The following is a 25,417-nucleotide window of genomic DNA, read 5'->3' as shown; positions in this document are numbered from 1 at the left end:
ATATGTGAGGCAGCACTGGGGGAGGATAGGCGAAGAAGAGGCAATGGGTGAAGTAGGGTGAGGGACACGAAGGTTCAGGGGAACAAATCAGCATTAAACATTCTCTTCCCTACCCATCATGGCATGTGGTAGCTTGTGGACCTTACAGCTTCTTTTAGCTCATTTTCCGATCTAAAAGCTGAATAGGGAACTGTTCAACATTTCAAATTTAAGGACAGATGCTGAAATTGCATTCGAGTGGACAGATCTCTGAGAGGGTCAGTACATATAGAGCTGATTGCAGGACCAAGGGGCTGATCTTTTTAAATGAAAGAGTGTTAAAACTGGCATCTTAATGACAAGCTGCCACTGAAAAAGCATCTGGGACTTTAGTAACTGAGGAGTTGAGGACAGGTTCAAATTGCCAGGGGGGATCTTTGAGGCAGAAAAAGCACGGAGAAGGGAGGGAAATAAAAATGAAAATATGTGCTAGTCATGAAAAGAAGTGTATTTACAAGCACTACCACTGTATCAGAATGATCTTTTCCGCTGAAAGGAGAGCTATGTATATGTATATACCTGTTATATACATATATTATTTATATTCTAGATGTATACATGTAAATTTGTTATTATTGTCATTGTTGTTGTTATCTTAAGGGGGAAAGAACAGAATTTAACTATGCATTGAGCATATAGTATACCTCAGGGTGTTCATCCATAGCTTAGGGAGAATCCCGCGTAAGTGTGCCTACAAAGATAAATGCACAGCACCTTCTGCCATGGTTTTCTACTATAGAGTTCAATTTTTCTGAATTCCTGTGAAATACAAAAGTATCATGATTTCCATATGTACTTTCTCTATATCCTGGCTTCCTTATTAGTGAAGTGGGAATAGCGATGCTTATTTTTCACAGGTGTTATGAGGCTAAACTTCATCGGTGTTTGTAAAATATTTTGAAAGCCTGGATGAAAGGTGCTGGGGAAGTTCACAGCATTACTTAAAAAATTTAGCAGTCATCTTAGTAAGAACTATTAATCTCAGTGTAGCTCCACAATTTTTTCCATTGGTTAAAAGCTTCCACTTGTGGTATAATTACAAATAATTTAATCTTCCTCAAAGTATTCAGCACTCTCTTTCTGCCATGATGAGTACCATAGAAATGTCTATTAAGGAAATAAATAAGAGGTTTTTCTTTTTTTAACAACTTCATTTTGATTTGAGTACAGCTATCATTACGCTTATTGAACTAATATTTCTTAGTGTTGCCCACATACGGTTGAGATATAAATACTCATAGCTTCCATAATGTCTGCAGCTGTATAATTTAAAAAACCCAGCAAATCAAAAGGAGTACACATTTATCTAATTGATTCTTCACAATTAAATAGCCTTAGAGCCTTCATTTCCCTATCATTTTTTGCAATGAGGAAGGGTGCTACTACTACTCATGGCTGGAAAGTTTCTACTGGCTTTAGTTATGCATAAAATGATCTTTTTTTCACATTAATGGTATCATTTTTCAGATCAATTGCTGCTGAAATTGATAAAATTGTACTGATCCATCAGACACTAATATTAGCAAACACTCACTTTCTCTTTTACCCTACATAAGGACATAGGAAAGGTCCTACCGGGTCTCACCAAAGATCCATCTAGCCCAATATCCTGTCTCCAACAGTGACCCTACATGAATGCCTAGGGAAAAGTATACAGACCAGAAAATCATACTGTGATATGTCCTTAGTGGCCACTTTCTCATTTTTGAGCAACTTGCAGTTCAGTAATGTCTTGATACAAGAGCTGCATCTCTGTGTTTAATATCCCTTAGCAGATTTTTCTTCCATGAATTTGTCTAATCGCTTTTTGAACCCATGTCGACCCTTGACGGCCAGAGAACGTTGTGCCAATAAGTTCAGCTACATACAGTGAGGAAAACAAAAACACCCGCTTCCATTTGCTTTGAGATCGACCGTCTCTGCCTGAGGTAACCTTCTGCTTTGAGCTCTACTCCAGCCCACGGCCTTCTCCCCAAAACATCTTCTCCCAAAGACCTAAAAAGCTGGGCTTTTTTTGCTGTCAAACTGTGTTTGAGAACAGTTTAGGCCTCTTGCTTCAAATTTAGGGGTATGAATTCGAGCCTTGTCCTGCATTTATACAAAAGGCTGCCTGCTCCCTCCCTTGCTCTAGGTCACCGCCTTGTGCAGGCAGCCAGGCCCCGCACGCCCCGGGCGACAGGTGCTGCTGCATCTTATCTGTAGTGGCCCACTGGATCAATTAATTAGGCTTAGGAAGATCTCTGATCTTTTTGTGGTATACTACAGCCCCCAGTGGTGTGGTATACTCGTGAGCGGGAAGGACTGGGGTTTTGCAGGGAGAAGCCCAGCTGCAGGTGCAGGAGGACTTTGCAAGGACTAGCCATGTCTAAGTGGGAGCAGCAAGAGTCAGGCATGAAGGTGCCTCCCTGGGCATGACCTGCTTCATCACTTTTTACACCCCTTTGGGGAAAAGGTGGCTTTGCCCTGAGCTGCAGCTCCTCCTCCGCCTTCAGTGAGCAGGGAGAAACAGACGGATAGTCATGAACAGATAGTTATTAACAACTTTTGGCATGATGGAAGCTGATTTACAAAGTATGTTCTTTCACCTTATAGGAAAGAGGTACTGGAGCTTTTGCTCCTGTCTGTTGTACAAAATTCAGGACGTAGGAAACTGAATGATAAATACGCACGCGTTGCAAGGGAGCAGAGTATTACAGAAATAAGCAACTACTCAAACCCTGCATTACAGATCTGATTAATAGCAATACTGCATCTAACTCAATTTGCAAAAAGAGCACTTGGAAAATTTAAGACAGTTTACTTGGGCAAGACATCAAGCTGATGAATGTAGTCAATGGGGGTAGGGTGGGTGGAGACTAATGAAACATAAATCTAAACCAGATTTTTAAGGATCCTAAATAATTGCAGTCAGTTAATAGTATGAGTCTTACAAGAAAAAAAAAAAGATAGGACTCAATAATTGTTTAATTATAGAAATGCACTGATGCTGGCTTTATTCTACAGTTTTAATAAGGATTAATTTTATTGTGTCCTTATTGTATTTTAATTATACATGTAATACGTTGTGCTATGCTATGGGCAGTCAGTGTAATGAAAGGAAGACTTCTTTGTAAACAGCATTTATTTTAACATATTATACTAGAAGTCCTCTTTGATCTAAGGGAAAAGGAGACCTTTTACCCATAGACCATCCTTCTTCACTACCTCTTTTCTTTCAAAGACTATAATCATGGCCAAAAATACTTCTTATAGTGACAGTCTTTCTTCATTACCAAATGCTCTCCACCTCTAATGTGAAAATTAGATGCAGTGCAATGGATGCTGCTTCAATGGAACCGCACCAGGGGTGAGCTTAAGGGATTTCGGTGGCTTCAGAAAACTACATCCTTTCTCAAGAGGACAGTGCCAAAGATGGCTTGACACAATTCAGTTGGGCTGGCTGGTACCGTGACAGCTAGGTCTGCAACCTAAAAGCATTCCTTCAAGATCCATGGCCTGATATTCTGGAAAATAGCCCCCCGTTTCCAAGACCACATTGTCTCAGCTCATCAGCTGGCTTTTCTTCCTCCTTCCCTGAATACGCTTGGCTCCCAGTCCTGCCCACATGCTCCCAGTTGCTACCCTGAGCACAATTCATTATTCATTTAGAAGCACATGCCTCCTCTCCACACACGTGTACTAAATATACATTTCCATAAAATGAACTGCTGAAAAGACTTGAGAAGTAAGATGATCAAGTCGAGGCTGGGGGAAGAAATTTCTCACTACAAATCAACAGCCGCGGTGTGATACAGACTGACAGCACTCAGTGGCCCGATTTTTGAGGTGCTGAGGATGTGGAACAAGCGGGGACTTCAGGATTCAGACGCACACAAAAAAACCCTACATAAAGGTTAAGGCTATAAATCTTATCTAGTTTCGGTAATTTAAAATAATGCTGTTGTTGGTCACAAAAATGAAATGCTATAAAGTCAGTGGGCTTGCTTTTTGCCTCATAACCTATGCTGTTGTAAATCAGCAGCAACACCCTGTAAAGCAATGAGGTTATATTTAAGGCAAAACATTGAAACAGAAGGGGAAAAAGCAAGCAGCCAAGATGGTTGGTACTAAAGTTCTGCAGACAGTCCTATTCTTGGGCTGTAAAAATACCCTACTTAACCCTGAATGCTTTATCTCTGTTTCCTGGGATCATACTTCATTTATATTTCTTACAGAAACCACAGATGGTCCGTTACAGCACACTCAGATCTAGGAAACATCTCAAATTACGGTTAGTCTCTTTCACCAAATCTCCAGTGAAGCACGGTATTAGCACATTTTTCTCCCACCACCTTACCAGAAGTCTGACAACCTAGTATATTAAATCTTCAGGAAATCTCTTTATAGCTTTCTGATTTCTTCTCTGATATTTCGCTTCAGAAGTGTCTAATATGCATCTTTATCTCATTGATCCTATGGAAAAGGGCTACAATTTCCAAATCATCAGAGCTCCCACAGTGATTGCCTTGGGGACAGACCTTCCAGATTACCTTTGATATTGAGGTATAATAAAAGACAGAGGGGCTGGTCAGCACAAAGAGAGATGGGTTGGAGGAAATTAAGGTATTTTGCACCAAAATAAAAATCACAGTCAAAATAAAACAGGTTCCAACCATCTCTTTGTATAAGCTTATACATTGTCCTCCATGCCATTTCTTTTTCATCTGAAATTGTGGTTTTCAAGGCTTTCTCCATGTTTGCAAATTATTTCTTTGGAGGCACTATAAAAATAATTACACTCAAAATTACATGCGCACAGAGGCCCACCAGAGGTCTGGTGCCCTCTGTTCAAAAGTAATGATGGATTGTGAGGCAAGAGCTACAGAACTCACGTTACAAGAACTGCAATCATATTTTTCTTACAATTGTGGTTCAGCCAGGCATCAGGGTAGTGCCTGGGCAGACACCCAGAGAACTTCAGACATTCATCCCTTGGGTGGCGCAGGTCTAGTCATCTACACAGCTGGACCAGCTGGAGACAAGGGACTGAGCTGAAACCAGGGGTGGGCTGTACTCCCCGCCCAGAATTTGTCTCATTGGTGGAGGAGATTTCCAGGTGGGAATTTCCAACTGTCCTGAAGACTCCCTAAGGCAGCTCCTGCTCTGCTTAGGACAATATGCGTTGATTAAGATCCTGGGAGGGGAATCTCACCACTTCTGAGACTACCCAGGCTGTTTCTGCTGCAAAATTGATCAACTTGTACACAGGTAAGGCATTTGCAAATGGTCAGCAGAAACTGTTCCTGCAGAATTGGTCAGACAGGACAGTCTTTTATACATAGTTAATTAGTTAGAAGATGCTTTGTATCTAGTTGAGACAATAGGTCACAATAGATCATGCACAGGCTGGAGTCATCACCTGGGCCAGTTGGCTGTAAGGACTGAACAGAAAAATGGTTTTGAGGACTCTCACCTGATGCAGCTGAAGATGCCACAGCAAGGGCTCTTGAAAGGGAAACTCTCATCATCATATGGACAGTGACTAACCACCTTCTTTAAAAGATTTTATTCCCTATGTAAGCATTACCCTATGCCAAGATCCTAATAAATTAGCTTCTTTTCTTTTTTTTTTTTTGTTTTTTTAAACAAACTCTCTGGCCTGTTTATGACTGACTGCAGTAGAGGAGGAATAGACAGAAGTAAGCCATAGGAATGATTAAAGGTTGGAAAATTAGCCTCTCAGGGACAGATACCAGGAATGTTTGGTTTACCATAGAGACGATTATAGGATGACTTGACCCCAGCCTCTAATTTCTACCTGGGGAACAAAACCTTAATAACAGGCTTTCCAATCCAACAGACAACTAAAACAAGATCCAGCATATGGAAGATGAAGCTAGAGAAACCTGGATGAGAAAAAATGTGTAAATTTTTCAGAGAGAGAAGGTTTTCAACCAATAGAAAAACAACCATGGGACAGTGGTTCATTTTACTCCTTTGGCAACTTTAAAATTACAGTTTCATGTTTCTCTAGAAATTATATGCTCTAATTTAAACAAGAAGTACATTAAAAAAGAAGTAGGGGCATTCTGTAGACTATTTTATACAGGGTATCTGACTTGAAGAACATAACTATATCTTTTGACCCCGTCAACTGTTAACCTATGGCATAAGGTCTTGAGAAACAGGAATTCCTTGCTTTAGTGCTGAATGAAACTGAAATTCCATTTTAAACATAACTGAATATAAATTCAATATTTCAAAGAATAATCAAGTTGTTTGCAAGAAATGCACGGTTAGGTATTTTAAGTCAAAGTTGAGCTGCACTGGCAGGGGAAGATGTGAAACTTGTACATTGCCTGTCTTCACTAGCACATTAATATATTCACTCAATGTTTAAGAAGAAAATGAAATTTTTGAAAGATAGAACCAACATCATCAAAATGATGTGTAATTATGTTTAAATTTACAATGGAGAAGAGTCACACACTATGTGGTTAATGAGTTGAGCCAATCATCAGGAAGCTTTATTGAAAGTTTGCTTCTTAAATCTCTTTACTTTTATCCGACAGGTTTATTTTTACTGGATTTGTCGTGACCCATCAGCATTTGAGTGGTTTGCTGATCTTCTGTTCCATTTGGAAACAAAAATGGCTGAAAAGGGGAAAAATGATTTTCTAAGTTATCATATATTTCTAACTGGCTGGGATGAAAGTCAGGTAATAATGAAACTCTTACAAGTCTGAGTTAACATACCTTGCTTTTCCAGTATGGTAACATATGGAACAGGAACAGCTGAATAAATGATGGATGAAGCAGAGAGACAAAGAACTGTAAATATAAAGACAACAAGCCGTCTGTTTCCATCTCACATTTAGGAAAACAGGAATGGGGAAATCAAGCCAGTGATCCTTCCAGTCCTATATCTTGGCTTGGGCAGCACTGATTACCAGGTGTCTTGCAGAAAAGTGCAGAAAGACTTTCAGGAGATTGTGAAGGGACATTTTGTCCATGTCTTCAAAAAGGAGGGTTGTATAAAAAGTGTTGGTTTTGTTTACTTTTATTATTTAGTATAACTTTTGTTGTTCACATATATGTCCAGTACAGTCTTGAACCTTGCTGTGCTTAAAACATTTTGGCAACAAACTCTATGGACTAATTCATGTTGTTTGAAAATATATTTTCTCTGGGTAACTTCAAATTTGCCATCTTACAATTTCATTGGCTCATCCCAACTCAAGGCACTAAATCCTTACACTGCTTCAATCTTATTCAACTTCTTTAGTCCTCATCTAGACCCTGATGAGTTGATTTTCTCTCCCTCTTACTTTTAATGGATCACTCAGATGACACTATGATCAGTTAGGCACCTGCCAGAAAAACTCTCACAGAACAGTCTTTGCTCTACTATTTTATTTCCTGCTGTCTCTGTTGAATGAAGGACTGTCTAGTAGAGATTAAAAAAAATAGATTTCATAGAGCTTTTCCCTTCCTGCCTCTGCTGCCCCACAAAAAAAAAAAAACCCACATTTTTTCTTTATGCTTTCTTTAGGGCTTCTGTCAAGTAATGAGGTATGTGCATAAAGCTATATTCAGAAAAATCTACTCCCACCGTGAAGTATACGGCAGTTATAGAAACCACCACTGTGCATTAGCAATATCACAGGGTATTACCTAAAACGTGTTTTGAAAGAATCTATTGAGGAACCTAACAAAACACAAAGTTGCCCTCGTCTCTCAACTGTCATCATCCCACTTCCCTCTTGGGCAAACGTCAGTCCAGAAGTCAGGTAGGGAGACAGCTGTTCTTGTCTGACTCCCTTCACTCATGTGCCCTGCACTTTTCTGAAGTGCCGCCTTCTTCTCCTCAAACCCCATTGTCCAGCCTCCTGGTAGCACTGCCTAGTTACCCTGTGCTGCCAGTTATGTGACACAGGAGCATCCATCCCTGAAGCTGTGCTACCTCCTCGCCTACACTGGTGCTGCTCTTGCTCCTGGGGCCCGCCAGCATCCCACCTCTAAAGGGCTGTGGGGGAAGAGGAGTGCTTTTCAGTGGCTGTTTCTCCTACTGTGACCAAGCCCAGGGAACTGCGCTGGGTAACAGCTCCACCTTCTTCAGACATCCACAAAGCTCCCTCATCTCATAGGTTTTACTTATCTTTAGTAAATTCCACTTCATTACTCCTCAAAATTTGAGCTTCAGCACCAGTAATATTTGGATGATGCTTTACTTTAGTTCCCTCTTAGCAAACAACAAAACCAACATTCTCCCCATTCTCTCCCTGTCTCAATATACAGATGACCAGTAGTTAGGTGAAGCTGAATCCAAGCAGGATGGGCAATTTACAACTTCTAGTGCACCCATCACTACTGGCAGGTGTTTACTCCTCAGATATAACTTTTATTCAATGCTTCAAGCTCTTTGTAGATTCCATGTTGGCATCAGATGGTCAAACAGATATGGCACACGTCTGCCTCTGCTTGGACAAGAAATCATGTTTCAGCCTATTGCTCCTTTCAATGCCCCTGAGATTCCTAGGCAACTTTAATGCTGTGAGCTCTAGCAAGGGCTAACACCAAAAATTCTGGAAAAATTCCATCTAATGTGAACAGAAATAGTCCATCTGCTCAGTGGCACAATTTTGCTGTAAACAATTAAAAAATCCTGCCGTTCTCCACCTCCTACTCCTACCAAACACTTTAAGGTCTTTCTTACACTATTCCAAGTCCTCCATGACATTGACCCAAACTAACAAGAAGAAACTTTTAGAAACATGACCTCATGATAACTGTGCTTGACCAGAATAATTGAGTTGTTAAGCAACATGGAAGACTCATTAGCACAAGAAACACACAATATTCCCCAGGAAATGGATCCAAATCTCAGCAACCACTTCTGCAAGAGATGATAATGGTGCCTGGTTCATGCTAGGGCCTGAACTGAATGCAAAGCCCATTTTTTAACTTAGCTTTCCTCTGGTAATTTCTTGACAGTGATAGTAACGATGATAGTCTGTAGTGAAAACAAGCATGTTACTCCTACACAATAGCAGCACAATTAGGAGAGACAGTGGTTTGGGGTTTATATGCACCTGGGAAGTACTCAGATAGCATGGTAATGGGTGTAGCATAGGAGCTGAGAGACAGTAAGTGCCCATGAAAATCAGGATTTGTTTTCTTGGCACTGGGAGCTGCGCAGCTCGCTTAGTTCAGTGCTTCGTGTGAGCTGATCCACTTTCTGCACCTGCCTCCAGCTGAGGAGAAGAGTCAAACCACTCAGGGTTTTACCCCTGCTGAGCTGGGACATCTGCTGTCTTTTCCATCATCAGCAGAATGCTCTGGGGTTACTTAAAGGTACACGTAATTGCTAATATTTATTGTCAAACTCTGTTACAGTACACTTTGTTCCCTTTCCTAAACTCCAACTCTACCTTTAAAATGGTGACTGTCGCTTCAGGATCTGCAATGAATAAAGTGTGGGGTGAAATATTCAAAGACTGAGAAAAGGTTTAAGAATATAAGACCTGACTGTAAAATTGACTGAGGCACTTAAGCCCAGGCCAGCAAAGACAGGTATTTAATACCAACTCATTTTGAACATTTCATCTCAAGAAGCTGAACTCCTTTGAGGTCTCTGGCACTTTTGGAAGTGCTTTTTACACGTAGTCATTCTGTGAACTCTTGAGTACTCCTCTCCTCTCCTCTCCTCTCCTCTCCTCTCCTCTCCTCTCCTCTCCTCTCCTCTCCTCTCCTCTCCTCTCCTCTCCTCTCCTCTCCTCTCCTCTCCTCTCCTCTCCTCTCCTCTCCTCTCCTCTCCTCTCCTCTCCTCTCCTCTCCTCTCCTCTCCTCTCCTCTCCTCTCCTCTCCTCTCCTCTCCTCTCCTCTCCTCTCCTCTCCTCTCCCCTCCCCTCCCCTCCCCTCCCCTCCCCTCCCCTCCCCTCCTCTCTTCTCTCTCTCTCCTCTCCTCCTTCCATTGGATATTTACACAGTTTCCTTTCCCTCTGTCTTTCACCACAAAGCAGCATTATTGCCTTCTCCTTTTCCTTGGAGTATACATTGTTGACTCTAAAATTATGATCTTGTAAATTTGCTTCTAGGCTACTCACATAGCCCTACATTATGATGACAAGATGGATGTAATCACTGGTTTGAGACAGAAGACTTGCTATGGAAGGCCAAACTGGGACAATGAGTTCAAGCAACTAGCCGAAAACCATCCTCGGTAAGGCAGGTTGGCTTCTAACCTTGTTAGGTAACTCTTCTCTCAGCATAAACAGTGGGAGAAGGGGAGGGCAACCCTTTCTAAATGACCCTTTTAAAATAATTTAGTTTTTTTGCTGTGTGGAAAGAAGATTTATGCTTAATGAAGCTTTTAATGAAGAAATCTCGGAAAGAGAATGCCAATAAAATCTAATTTTTGGACAAGAAAATCTAATATTTAGAAGTATTTCAATATCCTGGCCTTTGTCCAGATATAATTGAAACACACAATCCAATTACTGTTCTGCACAAAGGACAAAGTAGCATTAATTTCCCTTGAAGATGGTTATTAAAGAGATAAACTGTGATTTTTTTCTTATGATGTCAAGGATATGTTTGTTCCCCTAACATATTTGGCTACTCTTGCAAGACTATGCTGTTCTGTTATTAGTTCATCTCTGCTGGCAAAGACAGTTCATTTGAACTTGGTGGATTCGCTAGCGGTCTGAGAAAAGCTTCTTTGTTCCTGAAAGCCTTTGAAGCAAGAATTTGAAACAATTTCTCTTCAGCAGTAGAAAATTCCAGAATCTTTGTGACTCTTTATGATTTCCAAAAATTTACCTGCTAATGCAAAATAAAGGCTTGCACTTGGGAGACAAAGATACAGAAAGAAAAAGAAGAGAACTTTTTTTTTTTTTTTAAGATGAAAAAGACTCAAGAAAAAGCTGAAAGGGAGGAGATCAAAGACAATTCAGTAAGCTACAAGAATACCATAAAATTGCAAAAAATAACAGTAATAGAGAAACCACTTGATGGAGGTCCAAATAAATACAATCGGGAAATATGAAAGATTAAAAATAGAATAAGGCCAAAAGTAGAAAATATGATTTTTGAAAGACCTTTTATAGGGATTCTACTGCATAAACAGAGCTTTTAAAGTTATAGTTGGAACATTATTTTTTGTTACTTTTGTTAAGTACAACTGAGAAAAATCTGGTTTTCTGATGCTCAGGGAAGGAGATGGGCATTAACTTTCTTTACAGGATCTTGTGGTATTTCCTTAGAAAGCCAGTGCTAAAGTGACAGAAAAATCTGCATTTGCTTCTGAACTCAGATGCCCATGCTTATGGTCAATGTGTAAAGAAAACCTTGCATGAAATAAGCTTTCCTTATGACAAAAAAATACCTTTTCTTGCTCTGAGTTACAGAAGGTTCGAGAGGCAAAGGAACTCAAGAGTTTCTATTGTGTGATGGAACAATCAGCTTTTACAAACTGACTAAATTTTGGGTCCCTGCACTTAGGTACTTGGAGTTTGCCTTGGCTGCAACAGTGTCTTTTAGCAGATTAGCAGGAACATACCATTTTGGGTTAAACCTAGTGCAATCCATCACATGAGCAATACGGGTACTATTTTGGGGGGCTATGGCTTGGCCACCCAAATCATATCTACGGCTCCTCCTTTACAAGAGCAAACTTTTTGAAACTCATGCTGTCACTTGTCACTTGCACTGCGTTTATGGAGATTGAGCTTTCCCCAGTAGCACAGCATGTGTGTGTATCTGTGTGTACATATACATGTTTTAAAGCAATATGTGCTGTGTACTTAGATGCAAACCCTTTAAGGCACTTTGTAGCAAGTAACCAGGTTTCCAGTTCTTATTTTATAAGAACTATGTTCTTATAATGTTCTTATTTTATAAGAACTACCTGTTTACAATTTTTATTATTCAATCAGCCATTTAAAAAAATTTCCATAGGCAGAAAAGCGTTAAATTGAGGGAAAAAAAAAAGAAGAAAACTCAGAAGTAACTAAGAATCTTGTATATTATTTAGAAAAAAAAAAATAACTCAGCTGCAGAAAAAGCATTGAAAATTTTCAGCCCAAGCAGAATGTTTGCTGCTCTGATTAAAATAAGCAATGAAGATCAAAACCAAAGAACTACCATTTAAAATAGTTTCTGACCTCAAATATTGCTATCCAAATAAATAATGCAATAAGACCTAATAAACACTAGAAGACATAATAAACACTAAAGTATTTAAATAATTACACTGTAATACTTTGTGACAGTAACACAGTTTTTTTCAAATGTATTTCTCAAAAAGCTGTTTCAACAGATGCAAAGCTGGAGGCAGCCAAAAGGTACCGTTTTATCCATTTACACTGCTGCTCTCACATTTTTGTTGTTATTGCGTTTACAGAAACAGCATTGGAGTGTTCTTCTGTGGACCCAAGACTCTCTCTAAGATCCTTCAAAAGACATGCAACTCATATTCATCAGTTGACCCAAGAGGAGTTCAGTTTCACTATAACAAAGAAAGTTTCTAGGCTGTACTTCTTAACTATATAATAGCCATTACCAAAGTGTGCATTTTTTCCTCACCTTCTCCTGTCCTCTACTCATTCTGCAGCATTCAAGCCAGATATTAGGAGTTGTAAATTGAAATAGGGGCATTGACTTCAGTGGAAAAATCATCCCACGCCAACTAAAGATTTGGACCCCATCCTTAGCCTTTCCTTCAAAAACCTGAAGGGCCGATTCTCCACTGCTTACTTAATGATGCTGTGAATCCACCTACATCTGTGTGAAAACAAGCACAAACCACTAACCTTTGAAGAAAAAGGTGTGAGTAAAATGGACATTTAGAACTGTACCTCACTTTTGTGTATGATCAAACTACTACCACAGGCAATACTCGCATTCCTGCTGTTTAAATCATGCCCAGACATTCAAAGCATTTTCCTTCCTGGCTTTCTGATTTTGCACTTCTTATAGCTTCCCACTGTGTGCACATCCACATCCACATCACCTTTTGTGCCGTAGCAATACCATTTATATACACACTGTCCAACAAATTCCTTTTGCCCTACCAAACTATGCACTATTTAAACCTGCCGTTTCCACAGGGGTGGTGGCTGTGCGTGCCAGAAGCTAATATGTTCTGAGGGTTAATACGTTAAGGAAACTCCAGAAACTTTTGCACTCAGCAATTGGATCTCCTGAGACAGGCAACTGAAACTGGAAAAAAGTTTCAGGTGTCCTTTAAATGTCACACGACTTCATGGGCTTTAAAAGAATGGGCTTTAAAAGACACACAGTCAAAGACACCTGACAGAGTGACTGAGGTAGGAAGGCACCCCTGGAGATCACCTACTCCAAACCCCCTGCACAGAGCTGATTCAGGGAAGACAGGAGTGACATTTGCATTCTTTCAGTTGTCAGGAACCTCCTCCCGTTGCCGTGACCATTCAAAGATAATGAAGAATGACCAGCTCCCTCAGCACTTGTGGGTGCATCCCATCAGTTCGCATGGACTTGTTTAAAAGCTCCCTAACCTGATCCTCCTTCACTGAGGGTAAGTTTGAATTGCTTCAGATTTTCCCACTTGCCTCAAGAGCCAGGATCTCTGAAGGTCAGCCTCACCTGTAAAGACTGAGGTGAAAAAGGCATTGAGTATCTCTATCTTCTCCATGGCCTTGGGCACCAGGTTCCCCAACCCATTCAGCAGTGGACCATCATTTCCTAGTCTTTCTTTTGCTATCCATGCATGCACAGGAGCCCTTCTTCTTGCCCTTCACTTCTCTCACCAGATTCAACTCCCAATGGGCTTTGGCTTCCCCAGTCCCATGCCTGCACACTCAGTGTCTCTATATTCCTCCTGTATCACCTGTCCCATCTTCTGCCTCTTTTATGCCTCCTTTTGTGCTTCAGTTTTGTCAGGACAGATTTGTTCATCCCTGCAGGCCTCCTACCACCTTTGCTTGACTTACTCCACAGCAACAGGGATTATTTTTGAACTTGGAGGAGGTGATTCTTGGAAATCATCCAGTTCTCCCAGACGTCTCCTCTCTAGGACCCTATTGCATGGGATACTTCCAAGCATGGAATTCCTCCTGTGTCCTCCCCATGCCACATGTGTTAGTGTATAGGCACTTCAGAGAGGCATCCAGTCATGTGGGTTTTCCAAGAAGAGGTTTAAGAGCTGTCCTGTAGGCACTTGCTTGTTTGTGTGGATACCCTTGGGGTGGACCCCTTTCTGCCCTGTTTTGCTGATTGCCACATCTCTCCTGTTCACATCATCCCGCACACTTCGCTTGTTGCCCCAGTCCACCACTTCCTCACTTGATTGTTGGTCATCTGATCCCTCCCCATCGTTCCTAATTTAAAGCTCTCATCACATCAAAATTTGCCCCACTGCAGTGGAGCCCATCTCTTCCTAACAGTCCTCAATCCTCAGAGCGGGTCTCATGGTTGTAAAAGCCAGATCCCTGTTGTCAACACCAGCTGCACAACCAGTTGTTGACTTGCAGGATCCATGCCCACCAAGTTCCCCATCATACTGAAAAGCCTTTTGTTTGGTTGGTTGTTCAATAACCTCTGCCGATCCGGGAAGAACCGTGTTTACCTGCCATTTTGTCATATGCCAAGCTGACAGCCTCAAGAATGACGTATGGGTGTAAAATGCGCCCATACATATATCACTGCTTAGGATTTTTAACGAAGTCTAATTCACATCTGCATTTCTTGTTTTTAAATTTGCCTTTTAACTGATCCAGCCTTTCCTCATAGGTCCTTGTATTTTACTCAGACTAGTTATCTCTTCTCTGCTATACTCATATAGCACTGAGAGGTAGATACAGAACAGTAAGTCATCTTTTCACCCCTGCAAAACTTCTCAGGCAGCTGCTGGGAGTCCTGAAATACAACTGAGGCCAGCTGCAGAGCTGCTGGAAACACTGTTGTCTGACAAGTGTGTTTCAAACAACCCATCCAGAGCCCAGAGCCCATGGAGTGTACCCTGGAGCCATATCTTCTAACATGCTGGGACTACCACAAAGCTATGCATGCCATCCATAAAACCGCTGATGCTTTCTCCTAAAGAGGACTGTCTCCAGCTGGTGAGGTGAGCCAGCCTTGCAGCACCTTGTATATCAAAGCAAAGAAACAATGGCCTTCACGCAACCCAAAACTTTCCTGATCTCCTTGTAGCTCTCACTGGCCCTGGAGCTGCCATGCCTATAGGTCCTATCCCCTAGAGCAGTCCTTCCATCACAGCTCTGTACTCCTCATCTTTGATGCTTGAGCATAGCATTGCCGCCTTCCTAGACCTGATGTTGTCTTCCACCTTCAAGTATTATTTGTATTGATCTTTGTGACTTTAGCACTGTTAAGCACATGGAGCACAGGATAATTCCGGAATGAGGGAGAAACAAAATAAAAAATAGGTGAATGTTGTAACATTCACATAAGCTAGAAAAGTGGAAAAGTGAGAAAAAGATTTCCCTATTCCCTAGCACAGAAAGTTAAAGGAAAACTATATTCGAGTTGGACTGAGGTGTAACAGAGTTCACTAGGATCACATAACGCATTTACCCAGCCGCACAATAAAAATGGGAGGTAGAAAACATCCTGCGTATGTCAGCACGCGAATAAGACAAATGACAACATTATATATGTATACTTATACACGGACACACAAATGCCCACTAGAGGGGACATAACTGTATAGACGAAACAGAATAATAAAAATTATGTGATAGAAGACTCTAATATTATTTTATGCCTCTTCTATTAGGGGATACAGTATGCGTGAACTGAGATTGTTCTACAAGATACAGTTGCATTATTATTAAGTTTAGGGCAATGCATCTTTGTTTTAAAATTGCTGAAGTTTTTTTTAAACGCCTGCCTATGTGAAATGATTAATGCAGTGCATACTGTGTAGCAGAAGAGTGAGTGGAGAATTAGAGCCTCTGCCAGTTCACCTAGAGGCATTTATCTTTTATTTTTTTCCCTGGTGCCCGTGCTGAGCCTCAGGGTAAGCTGACACATTTTTTAATATAAATTAAGCTTCTTTTTTTAATGTGTGTTGAAAATCTTGAAGGAAATGAGAAATGTGTGTAGGCACCAATACCAGCTGCCATTGCATGAAAGAAAGAGGTGACAATTTCCTGCAGATTCTGAATGATTGTTTTAATGGGGTTGGATCGGAGGTAACAAGCACAAAGATATTGTGCTGCCAGAAAAACAGGATCTGTTCTCCCCCTAGCCTCATGCAACAAGATGTAACATTTAGCTTCTGGCTCAACATGGCATCTCTTCACTGCTTTGATTTATTCCCACTTTTGCAAATCACTGTGGTATGCTACAGGAGATGCATTTAGAGCCCTTGTTATAGTTCATTGAGTAGCACGGCTGTTATCACCACCAGAGGAGAATTTCACTTGTATCAGGACTGAGTGACCTAGAATAAAGGAAAAATAATAATAATAAAAAAAAAAAAGAAGTGGGGAGGTTTGTTGGACTAGGATGAAACTGCATTTAGGTTGAATGAAAATCCCTTTATTACAAATACAATTTAAAATGGGAACTAGGAAGATTTGGCTTCCTGCCTTGTTTTGAATAACACCGAGCACACAGCAGCTATGATAATGTGAGTGCATATGTAATGACTCTATTATTATGTTTATATATGGAAACATCATTCCCTGTCAGGGAAAATGAAAGACATCTTCATGGATTTGTCCATTCAGCTTCTTCAGCAGGGAGTGTTCAGCACTGTGTAGGAAAATATTAGTAAATAAAATATAGTCATAACAGCACAGACTCACCACATCCTGTGACAGAAAACTAATCATAGGCAAGGATCATAAATATACAGATTAATTACTTTGGCTCTTACAATAAAAAGAGTAGTATTACAATGATTGAAGTTGTGTTACGATAATTTAAGTTTATTCACTAGTAAGTGTAAATTAAAATACATGGGTTTATACGTTCTGGGTTTCTCCCCTCTCTCCCTCCTCCCAAGTTATGCATGTAGTAGAAATTATTTAAGTTTGCCCCTTAGTTTACACTGAAAGATTAAACAGGAACTGCCACTCTTAACAGAAGGTCCATCATACGGTGCCTGTACCATATCATCATCATTATAAAGACTCTCCTGCTTCTTTCCTGCTTTTAGATATAATGAAATGGTTAGAAGGAAATACTGTTAACTGCAAAAAAGTGACAAATTTTTCATAGGTTTGAGTACTCCTGATTAGCAGGATATTTTATAAGAACTGCCTTAAAGACATCTCAGCCACTCTGAAAAAGTAATAAACTAAATGACATGATGGATTTATAATCTCAACTGGTCAAAAATTTCAGTGATTTTGGGTTTTTTGGAGGGAAAAATCACCTGAATTTCTTTAGGAACAGAGAAAAGGAAGAGAAAAATGTGACAGTGCTTCCACCCAGCTTGCCCTATGAATACCAAAATCTTAAATGAAACATGCATAGTCAGTCAAGTAATGAGGAATGCAAACCCATGACGGTCAAATCAGCATAGCAGGCAATGGACTGGAAGGTGCAGTCCTGTGTGCAGCAGAGGCGAATTCTCCCTAGGCCTTCATCTCTTCTCCTGACACTTCTCAGGCAATCAAATATGAGGCGTGAAGTCACCTTGGTGACCACTTACAAGGTGGAGGGCACTCTACCAAGGACTGGCTGGCCTAAACCTTCCCAGTGCTGGAAATCGGCTAAGCTGAGGCTTTCTCACCTCAGTCAGGTTATCTGTTCTGCAGCAGCAGCTCCAACTCCTCGTGTGGGATCACTTAATTGACTGAGAAATTCTGCGGAATAAAATCAGGTGTCCGTTTCATTAGAGCTGCAGCCACACAAAGAATAATTTTCCAGGAATGTCTACTTACATGTTACTGAACATGTTTGAATGAGAGTGGACGGATGATTTGCATTTTAAAACTCTAACCAGTTAAGTCTATTTAACAGAAGTCATCTTGACCTTCAACAAATCATATCTTTCAGTGAAAAAATCTCAGTTACACAATGGTCTTAATACATGTGAACAAATGTGTTAGTTGACATGGAAACATATTTTTTTCTCCTTTCAAAAGCAAGAAAGGACAAAAAGGCTTAAACTCTTTAAAAGATATATTAATATCCTTTCAGAATACACAGAAACAAACAAAAGTTGTATAGTATAATGAACCACTCAAACCAGCGTATTTCAAGGGCTATCCGCTTCAAACATTTACAACTATTATTTCTAAACAATAATGACTTCTAACATGGTAAGACATTTGTATTCATTGAGGATAAAAGCCCTGAGCCTGCCAATACTTACACATGTGCTTTACTAACTTCAAACAATCTTTTTACTATCCTAGAGGACCAAATATGGTTTTCTTTGAAGCTCACGCACAGAAGGCTGATGTCAGGCTCAAGGTTGGGTCCTGAAGGCTGATCTGTATTATTCAGCTATTAAACTACTGGACTGTCTTGATTCTTTTCTAGAGACTGTTTCTCTGGTACAGTAATTATGAATATGAAAGACAATTTACAGTCACACTTGCCTTAAGGTGCAGAGATAAGATTGCACTTACGCACTATAATAAAAGGCCTGGTTTTCAGTGGTCTTATAGCATCTGTTAAGCAAAAAATGTGGGTTTGGGGAGAGCTTTTCTCTTTTTTTTGTTTTGGCCAAATGACAAATACGCAGATCTATACATTTTATTCCGTGGATATATGCAAATAAGCAGGAAAGAGGGCAGATATGATGAGCCTTCTCTCTGAGACAGAAGTCCTGGTCTCCAGCCTACTGCTGACCATCCCCCAGCATCGCTGCCTTGAACGTTAAATCTCCTGTCCCATGCAATGGCCTGTGCCCTTGCTTGAAACAAAGGTTCCCTGCACAAAAGCAACATCTTTCCTCCTGCTGCTGTCCGAGGCTGCAAAACCCCCCACAGAAATCATTACTGTCAAAAAGCTGAACCAAGTGGGACTTTACGAGCAAAGATAAAGCAGCACGCACAAGCCCAAATTAACACACAGTAGTTGTGATGTGGATGCACCCAGGAAATTTGCAGAAACCTATCTCCTGTAGATCTCACAGAAGCTGATGTCCACAACTCCCTCTTACTGTAACAAGCGCAATGTATTTATTCTCATGTTTCCAGGAATTGATCAAAGTTGAAAAACTGAAAGACAAACTTTGAATTCAAAAGGTCACAGGCACCTAATCAATCTGCAACACATCACACTCATTAATTATACATTACTATACAATTACATTACATTTAGATAAAAATATTTAGATTGAAGAATGCCCACCGTTTGCTCATTAATATTAGCAAAATATCCATGCAATTTTCTGAGTTTGTGTGCCGCTAAGGAAATTCAGAGGGCAACACAGAACGCATACCAATGCAGAGCTAGCCATTTAAGATCACTCTTTTTTAGATTCTTCACCACACTGGCAAGAGGAAGATAGTTAAGAGGCACAGCTGGACAACTTTGAATGTGATATCAAAGGTTTGAGATGAAACAAACAAATGTATGCTGTGATACTGGTCAACACAGAAGTTACTTTAAAAGCAAATTGTGTGGAGAACAGCTAGATTTGACTGAACTGGACCTTTTGTAATACAAACATGCCCAAGCACAATTTCTCTGACAGGAATGTGCATCAACTATTTTATTATTTAACGGAAGCTGTGGTCGTCATTACAAAGATGTATCTATAGTATCGAGCATAATGGCAAATGCTGGCCTCCCTGTGCATATTACAGCAGGCATACCATCCTTCTATAAAATTGGGCATTCATAAAGGAGCCTGAAACACTTTAAAAATGGCCTGATGCTGGGAGGTGCTGAGCTGAAAGGGCTTTTAGTGAAACCAAGAGAAACTGCAGAACCAGACCTTTGGAGTCCAGACAACAAAATTAACTGGAGTTTTGCCAAAATGAGGACAGCAGAATTTGGCTCAGTTAGTCAATGTCAGTGCAGAATGATACATTGCAAATATCAAACACTGAACTTTAAAGGAAAAAAATTAATTGACTTCAAATTGTGCTTTACCACATGCTGATTGTCTTACTGCTTTACAGGCAGATAGGCATCAATAATGAAGTCTGTAAGTGGGGAGACACCTTTTTGAGGATGGATGCAATTATATCCATATATAAAATATATACTATATTATTAACGTTACTACAACAGGCTCCAGTTCAGCAGAGCATTTGTGCTTATGCTTAGTTGAAAGCATATAAGATGGGGTTTTTGTTTCAAGGGAATTAGACACACGCTCAAGGTCAGTCCGTATCTTGAAAGCTTTGTTCAAGCAAGACACAAAATGCCTCCATAAGGAATTTTTCCTAAACTAGAAGAGACTTTTCTCACAGGGGTAGTGAAGAAACTGGGGATCTACTTGGCTTTGTTCTCCGAATAAACCTTGTCTTATATACACGGAAAAACTTCTTTACGGTGAGGGTGACAGAGCACTGGCACAGACTGCCCAGGGAGGTTGTGGAGTCCCCTTCTCTGGAGGTTTTCAAGACCCACCTGGATGCAGTCCTGAGTAATGTGCTCTGGGCAATCCTGCTCTAGCAGGGGAGTTGGACTAGATGATCTCTAGAGGTCCCTTCCAACTCTGAAAATTCTGTGATTCTGTGATAAGGGTAGGAAATTGGTTGTCCCTTTTTCTGGGGAGCCAAGTAAGACCAATCTCAATTCTTAGATTTGCATTTGCCGTAACTGGTTGTAACATGGTTGCCTAAAGAAATAACACTTATGCAACTATGATGTGTGTCTGTCTGTCTGTCTACTGGTTCCCCTTTCTGCCCCTCTACTCCTCAGCAAATATTGCTTAATTTACCAACCAATTTCAACCAAGTTATAAGGTAGATAATCTCATTCTAAACTCTTACATAGCCCGCATCACCAAAAAAAGGTCTGAATCCTTCAAAAGCTTTAACAAGTGGGCGATGCCACAGAGTAGTCACACAAACAAAACCTATACGAACACATGCAACTGAGAGGCTGCACACCCCAGGGCATGGAAGGCACACCAAACACAGAGCATACTGCTGGACCTTGGAAATTAGTGACACTGAAGAAAAAATTGTGGCTTTACTAGATAAACATCTCATCACAAGTAATCAGTAAAATTTGTTCCTTTGTACATGGGAGGGATGAGGCTAACACCGGTATATTGCAAATTGTTCTGTTGCACATCTTAGGATGTTAAGAAATTAGGGTAGAGAAAAGAGCCACAAACGTATTCAAGGACTTCAGAAAATACCTTGCAATTAAAGGGCTCAATCAGCTTAGCATATCAAAAATTAGATTAAGAGATGACTCTATAATAGCATACAAGTACCTTCATGTGGAGAAAATCTAGGCACTAGCAGGCTCTTTAATCTAGCATATTAAAGCATAACAAGAACAATTTCAAAGAGGAAATAAGGCACTCACTTTTAACAGAGGAGGTGATTAGCTACTGGAAGGCCCCATCGGAAATTGTAAAACCTGTATCTCTTGCTCTCATCCAGTCAAGCCTGGAGGCTACTCTGGAAGATCCATGCTAGCCAGACACAAGTTAGGCTCAGTGAAGTGGAAGTTACTGGTGCAGCTGGGTAACTGGGTTCAAATTATCGGCAGCTGCTACTTAAGCATCAAGGGTAAAAGCTGTAGTGGGTCTGGGGTTCAAAACGCTTTGAATGTATGTTTTCTCATAATATTCTTGTCAGGTGGAAAATTTATTACATTCCATTTTAGATGAGGAATGAAGACATAGAAATGCTAAGTGGTTTGCCTCAAGCTCTCAAAGGAATGGCAGAACAAGGATTAAACAAGGATTAAGCCACAGCCTTTCAGGACTAAGACTATTGCTTGAACTGCTATAGCAATCTTCCTCTCCCATAAACTGTATTACTTAGATTTGACAGGGCCCTTAAAAATATCTGTGAGCTTTCTGAATGAACATAAAACTGAACTGAGTTATTTTCTTTTTAGTGGCAATAGTTAATATTGTTATTAGGCAGCATGGTTTGAAAGGCAAGTATTTTGATTCCCAGGACCAGCATGATACCTGCTTGCTCACTCTTAGAATTATATGTGTGAAATAAAGTATTTATACAAAAAGTAGGTCCTCTGGCATATGAGTGATTTCTGTGATAAAATAGGAGGTGTAAAACAAACAAACAAAAAATATGTATCAGAAAAGAAACAAGATTTGGGGTTTTCTACTAAGTGATGTTATCCAAATATCTGAGTACAGATTTTGATGCTGGACTCAAGCCTGATCCTACTCTGAGAAAAGAACACAGGAAAATGCTTGTTGCCTCACACAGTAACAGCATCCAAGCCGAAAGATTTCATTTGCATGTAAGACAGATCAGAAAAATTTCAAGTGTATTAAAGCTCCTCTTTAAATATTTCATGTAAAGAATACATAATAACAAATAATAAAACCAGGTAAATAAATAACATTCTGCTTCAGTTTCCTCAGATGCGCTTATCCGCTTTATGACCATTTGAGGCTACGCTGCATTTGTTTGCTTTCTGATTTCTGCCACCTTGCTTGCACTTAAGAGAATTTTCTAAGATTGCAAAGGTGGACCCGGTTATTTCTTATATCTATCATCCATTAACAGCTTAAAATAAATTCTAAGAGAACCAGATATGAAGTCTTCATCCCAACTCTTTATCACCTCTGTTATTGGCTCCATAGTAATCCAGACTAATGGTATTTGGTTATTGCCCTGCTTAAAGGTACATTAAAGCTGTGTCTGCAATAATACTATTTACAAGAGTAAATTCATTCCTTCTCATTCCATTCACTAATATTTTCTATTAAATTAATGCTAGGGGAAGAAGGATTTAGTACACTTCACCTCCTGCAGAAGTAATCAAAAAACATTTATGAACGTTTGCAGTTGTGATGGGAGGAACAGAACAGAAGGCATTTTATTATGCTGATTTAATCCTATTTCTTTTGACTGGTGTTAACTAGTGTACAAAAAGCCAAAGCTCATCAGAGAAAATGGATCTATGAATTTTCAAAATTCCCTGTCAATAAAATAAAGTTGGGGGGGGGGGGGGGGGGGGGAAGTAATTCATACCTTACTGTGTAAGTTTACCTCCAACTAGCTGCCAATACCACAAAGCACTGGGACATACCGTTAAGCAGAGGAATGAAAACTACTCTAAAAGACAATATCAATCTAGAAATTCAGTCATTGAGAGCTTGCTTCATGAACTGAACCTAATTAATGCTTTCATGTCAGGTTGAACCCAAACCATCAGAATGAGAGCAGCTCCACAGCTGAATTGCTTTTTTAGTGTGCTGCCACTTAAAATTCCACCCAGTCACTTTACAAGGATGGAGCAAATGATTAAATTGTGCTACAGGAAGGGAAAAGATGAAAAAGTAAAGTGAAAATCTCTTCAAAACCAAAGATTACCTAAGATATTTAAATACAGAATGACTTTATATTGCAAAAAATCTTTCTGCAAAAAGCATCCTTTGATTACCTGCCCAGTTACTCCTTGCACGGCCCTGTCTGGAAGCTCTAGGAGAGGTACCTCTGTCAGCTCAGTCTTACAGAGCTGCTTCAGTAGGAGTTGAATATCCTAGTATCAAAGCACAACAACGATGCTGACAGTGTGAAGTATGCAATTTTTTTAACCAGAATAATTTGTCCAGGCAGATGTCTGGAAGAATGCGAAAATAAATCCAAGGGTAGATTAAGCAGATCCCTTTACCTTAGGAATGGGAAACAGCACAGGTCATTCTGACAAAGGGCATGAACCTGGAATATTTGCAAGTTACTTTCACATTTTGCAAAATGACTTTAACTCAGGACATTGTCCATGACAGTGCTTTCAAGCCCTTCCAGTTTATTTGCATTCTTAGCTGCTCCTGTTTGGATACTTTGCTTTCCAAAATAGACAAGAATTAGATTTCAATGTGTGTTTAGGCTGGGAGAGGATGATCAGATGTATATGGCTATAAAACCACATCTGCTAATGTCTCTAAACAGTGCTACAGCTGCTGAAAATCATAACATTTACTTGTCTGGGTTATCAACTAAATCAAAATTATATTTACAACTGGATTTTTCATCAAATACATGGGATTATCAAAGGTAACATTTCAAGAGGAATTGAGTTAGGAGACTAAATCACATTGACTTTCAATACAATGCAGGCATCCATGTGATAAATATTTGACATATATAGATTAGTATTTTCAATACTAACTTGTGTCAAAGGTACGAGGCCTTTCGCTGAGTTGGGAAACAGCACATTGTAATTGGGATGAAGGCAAAGGCCTTAAGGAAAGGGAGGGGCAGAGGAAGCGAAACAGGGGGCACAGCATTTGTAGTGACCATTGTTCAGTGAAGCATGTTTTTGCCCTCAACCAGGAACAGCTAGAAGGCTTCCTCACGCTGCCCTAAAGGACGATTAGTGTTGTCTGGTGTTGGAATCTGAAAGCTGGAGAGGGACTTTCTACAAAGGCACATAGTGACAGGACGAGGGGTAATGGCTTCAAACTGGAAGAAGGGAGATTCAGAATAGATTTTAGGAAGACATTTTTCAGTATGAGGGTGGTGAGGCACTGGAATAAGTTGTCATGGAAAGTTGTGGAGGCCCCATCTCTGGAGGTGTTCAAGGCCAGGCTGGATGGCGCTTTGAGCAACCTGGTCTAGTGGGAGGTGTCCCCGGCCACAGCAGGGGGGCTGGAACTAGATGATCTTGAAGGTCCCTTCCAACCTAAACCATTCCACGATTCTATGATTTGTTGTGATTTAGGCAAGCTAAGCCAGCTTGTAAGATTCAAACCAACATGACTTTGGCAATCCATTGCCATGGTCAGAAGCTAGGAAGACCAGTCCCATAGTGGGGCAAATTTGGGCAACGAGGCCGCGGTCAGTGGCAGAATGGGTGGTAGGGCAGCAGGAGCTGCAGGAAGCTGTAAAGCATATGCAGGTCCAGCAACTATTCTCATTCTAGCTATTGGACTGGGCTCACAAATGCCACACAAGGTAGTGTCATACAAAGACAAGGAATGGTAATATGGCAGCAGCTCCTTTACAGATGTTTCAGAGTGACCTGTGAGGCCCATAAATGCTCCAGGCACGGATGGGCTGTCTTTGTGTGGTTGGGATGGTGCATGGCACAGGGCATAGAGCTGCTATCCCTGACTGTAGCAATGTGAGTGAAGATGTCTACTGATGACGATTTAGACGGGAAATGTTCTTTTCAGACCCACATCCAGGACAACATCACTGCAGCTCAGGAGTTTGTGCAGCTCACCCAGAAGCTGCACACGTTCTCCTGTTGAATCATTGATTTTGCAATAGCTTTCTATCTGGCACCATACAAAGAAACGGTTTGCTTCGAGCAGCGT

At 40.4% G+C, this 25,417-nt stretch overlaps 1 protein-coding gene across 1 annotated transcript in view; it reads left to right on the top strand.

Annotated features, from left to right (window-relative positions):
* Positions 1–12,665, top strand: part of NOX3 (NADPH oxidase 3) — a gene marked incomplete at its 5' end in the record, with an annotated part of 39,766 nt that extends 27,101 nt beyond the window's left edge. Inside the window, 3 exons of the mRNA XM_082481056.1 lie at positions 6,591–6,737; positions 10,116–10,240; positions 12,422–12,665. Of these exons, the coding sequence (XP_082337182.1) occupies positions 6,591–6,737; positions 10,116–10,240; positions 12,422–12,548 (399 nt within the window). The 3' untranslated portion in view covers positions 12,549–12,665. The remainder of the gene's footprint in view (positions 1–6,590; positions 6,738–10,115; positions 10,241–12,421) is intronic.
* Positions 12,666–25,417: the final 12,752 nt, after the last annotated feature.

This window comes from Vanellus vanellus (genome assembly GCF_965231255.1).
Source record: "Vanellus vanellus genome assembly, chromosome: 3".
NCBI classification, from domain to species: Eukaryota; Metazoa; Chordata; class Aves; order Charadriiformes; family Charadriidae; genus Vanellus; species Vanellus vanellus.
Note: the sequence above shows the minus strand (reverse complement) of the source record. Positions and strands in the feature narration are given on the sequence as shown.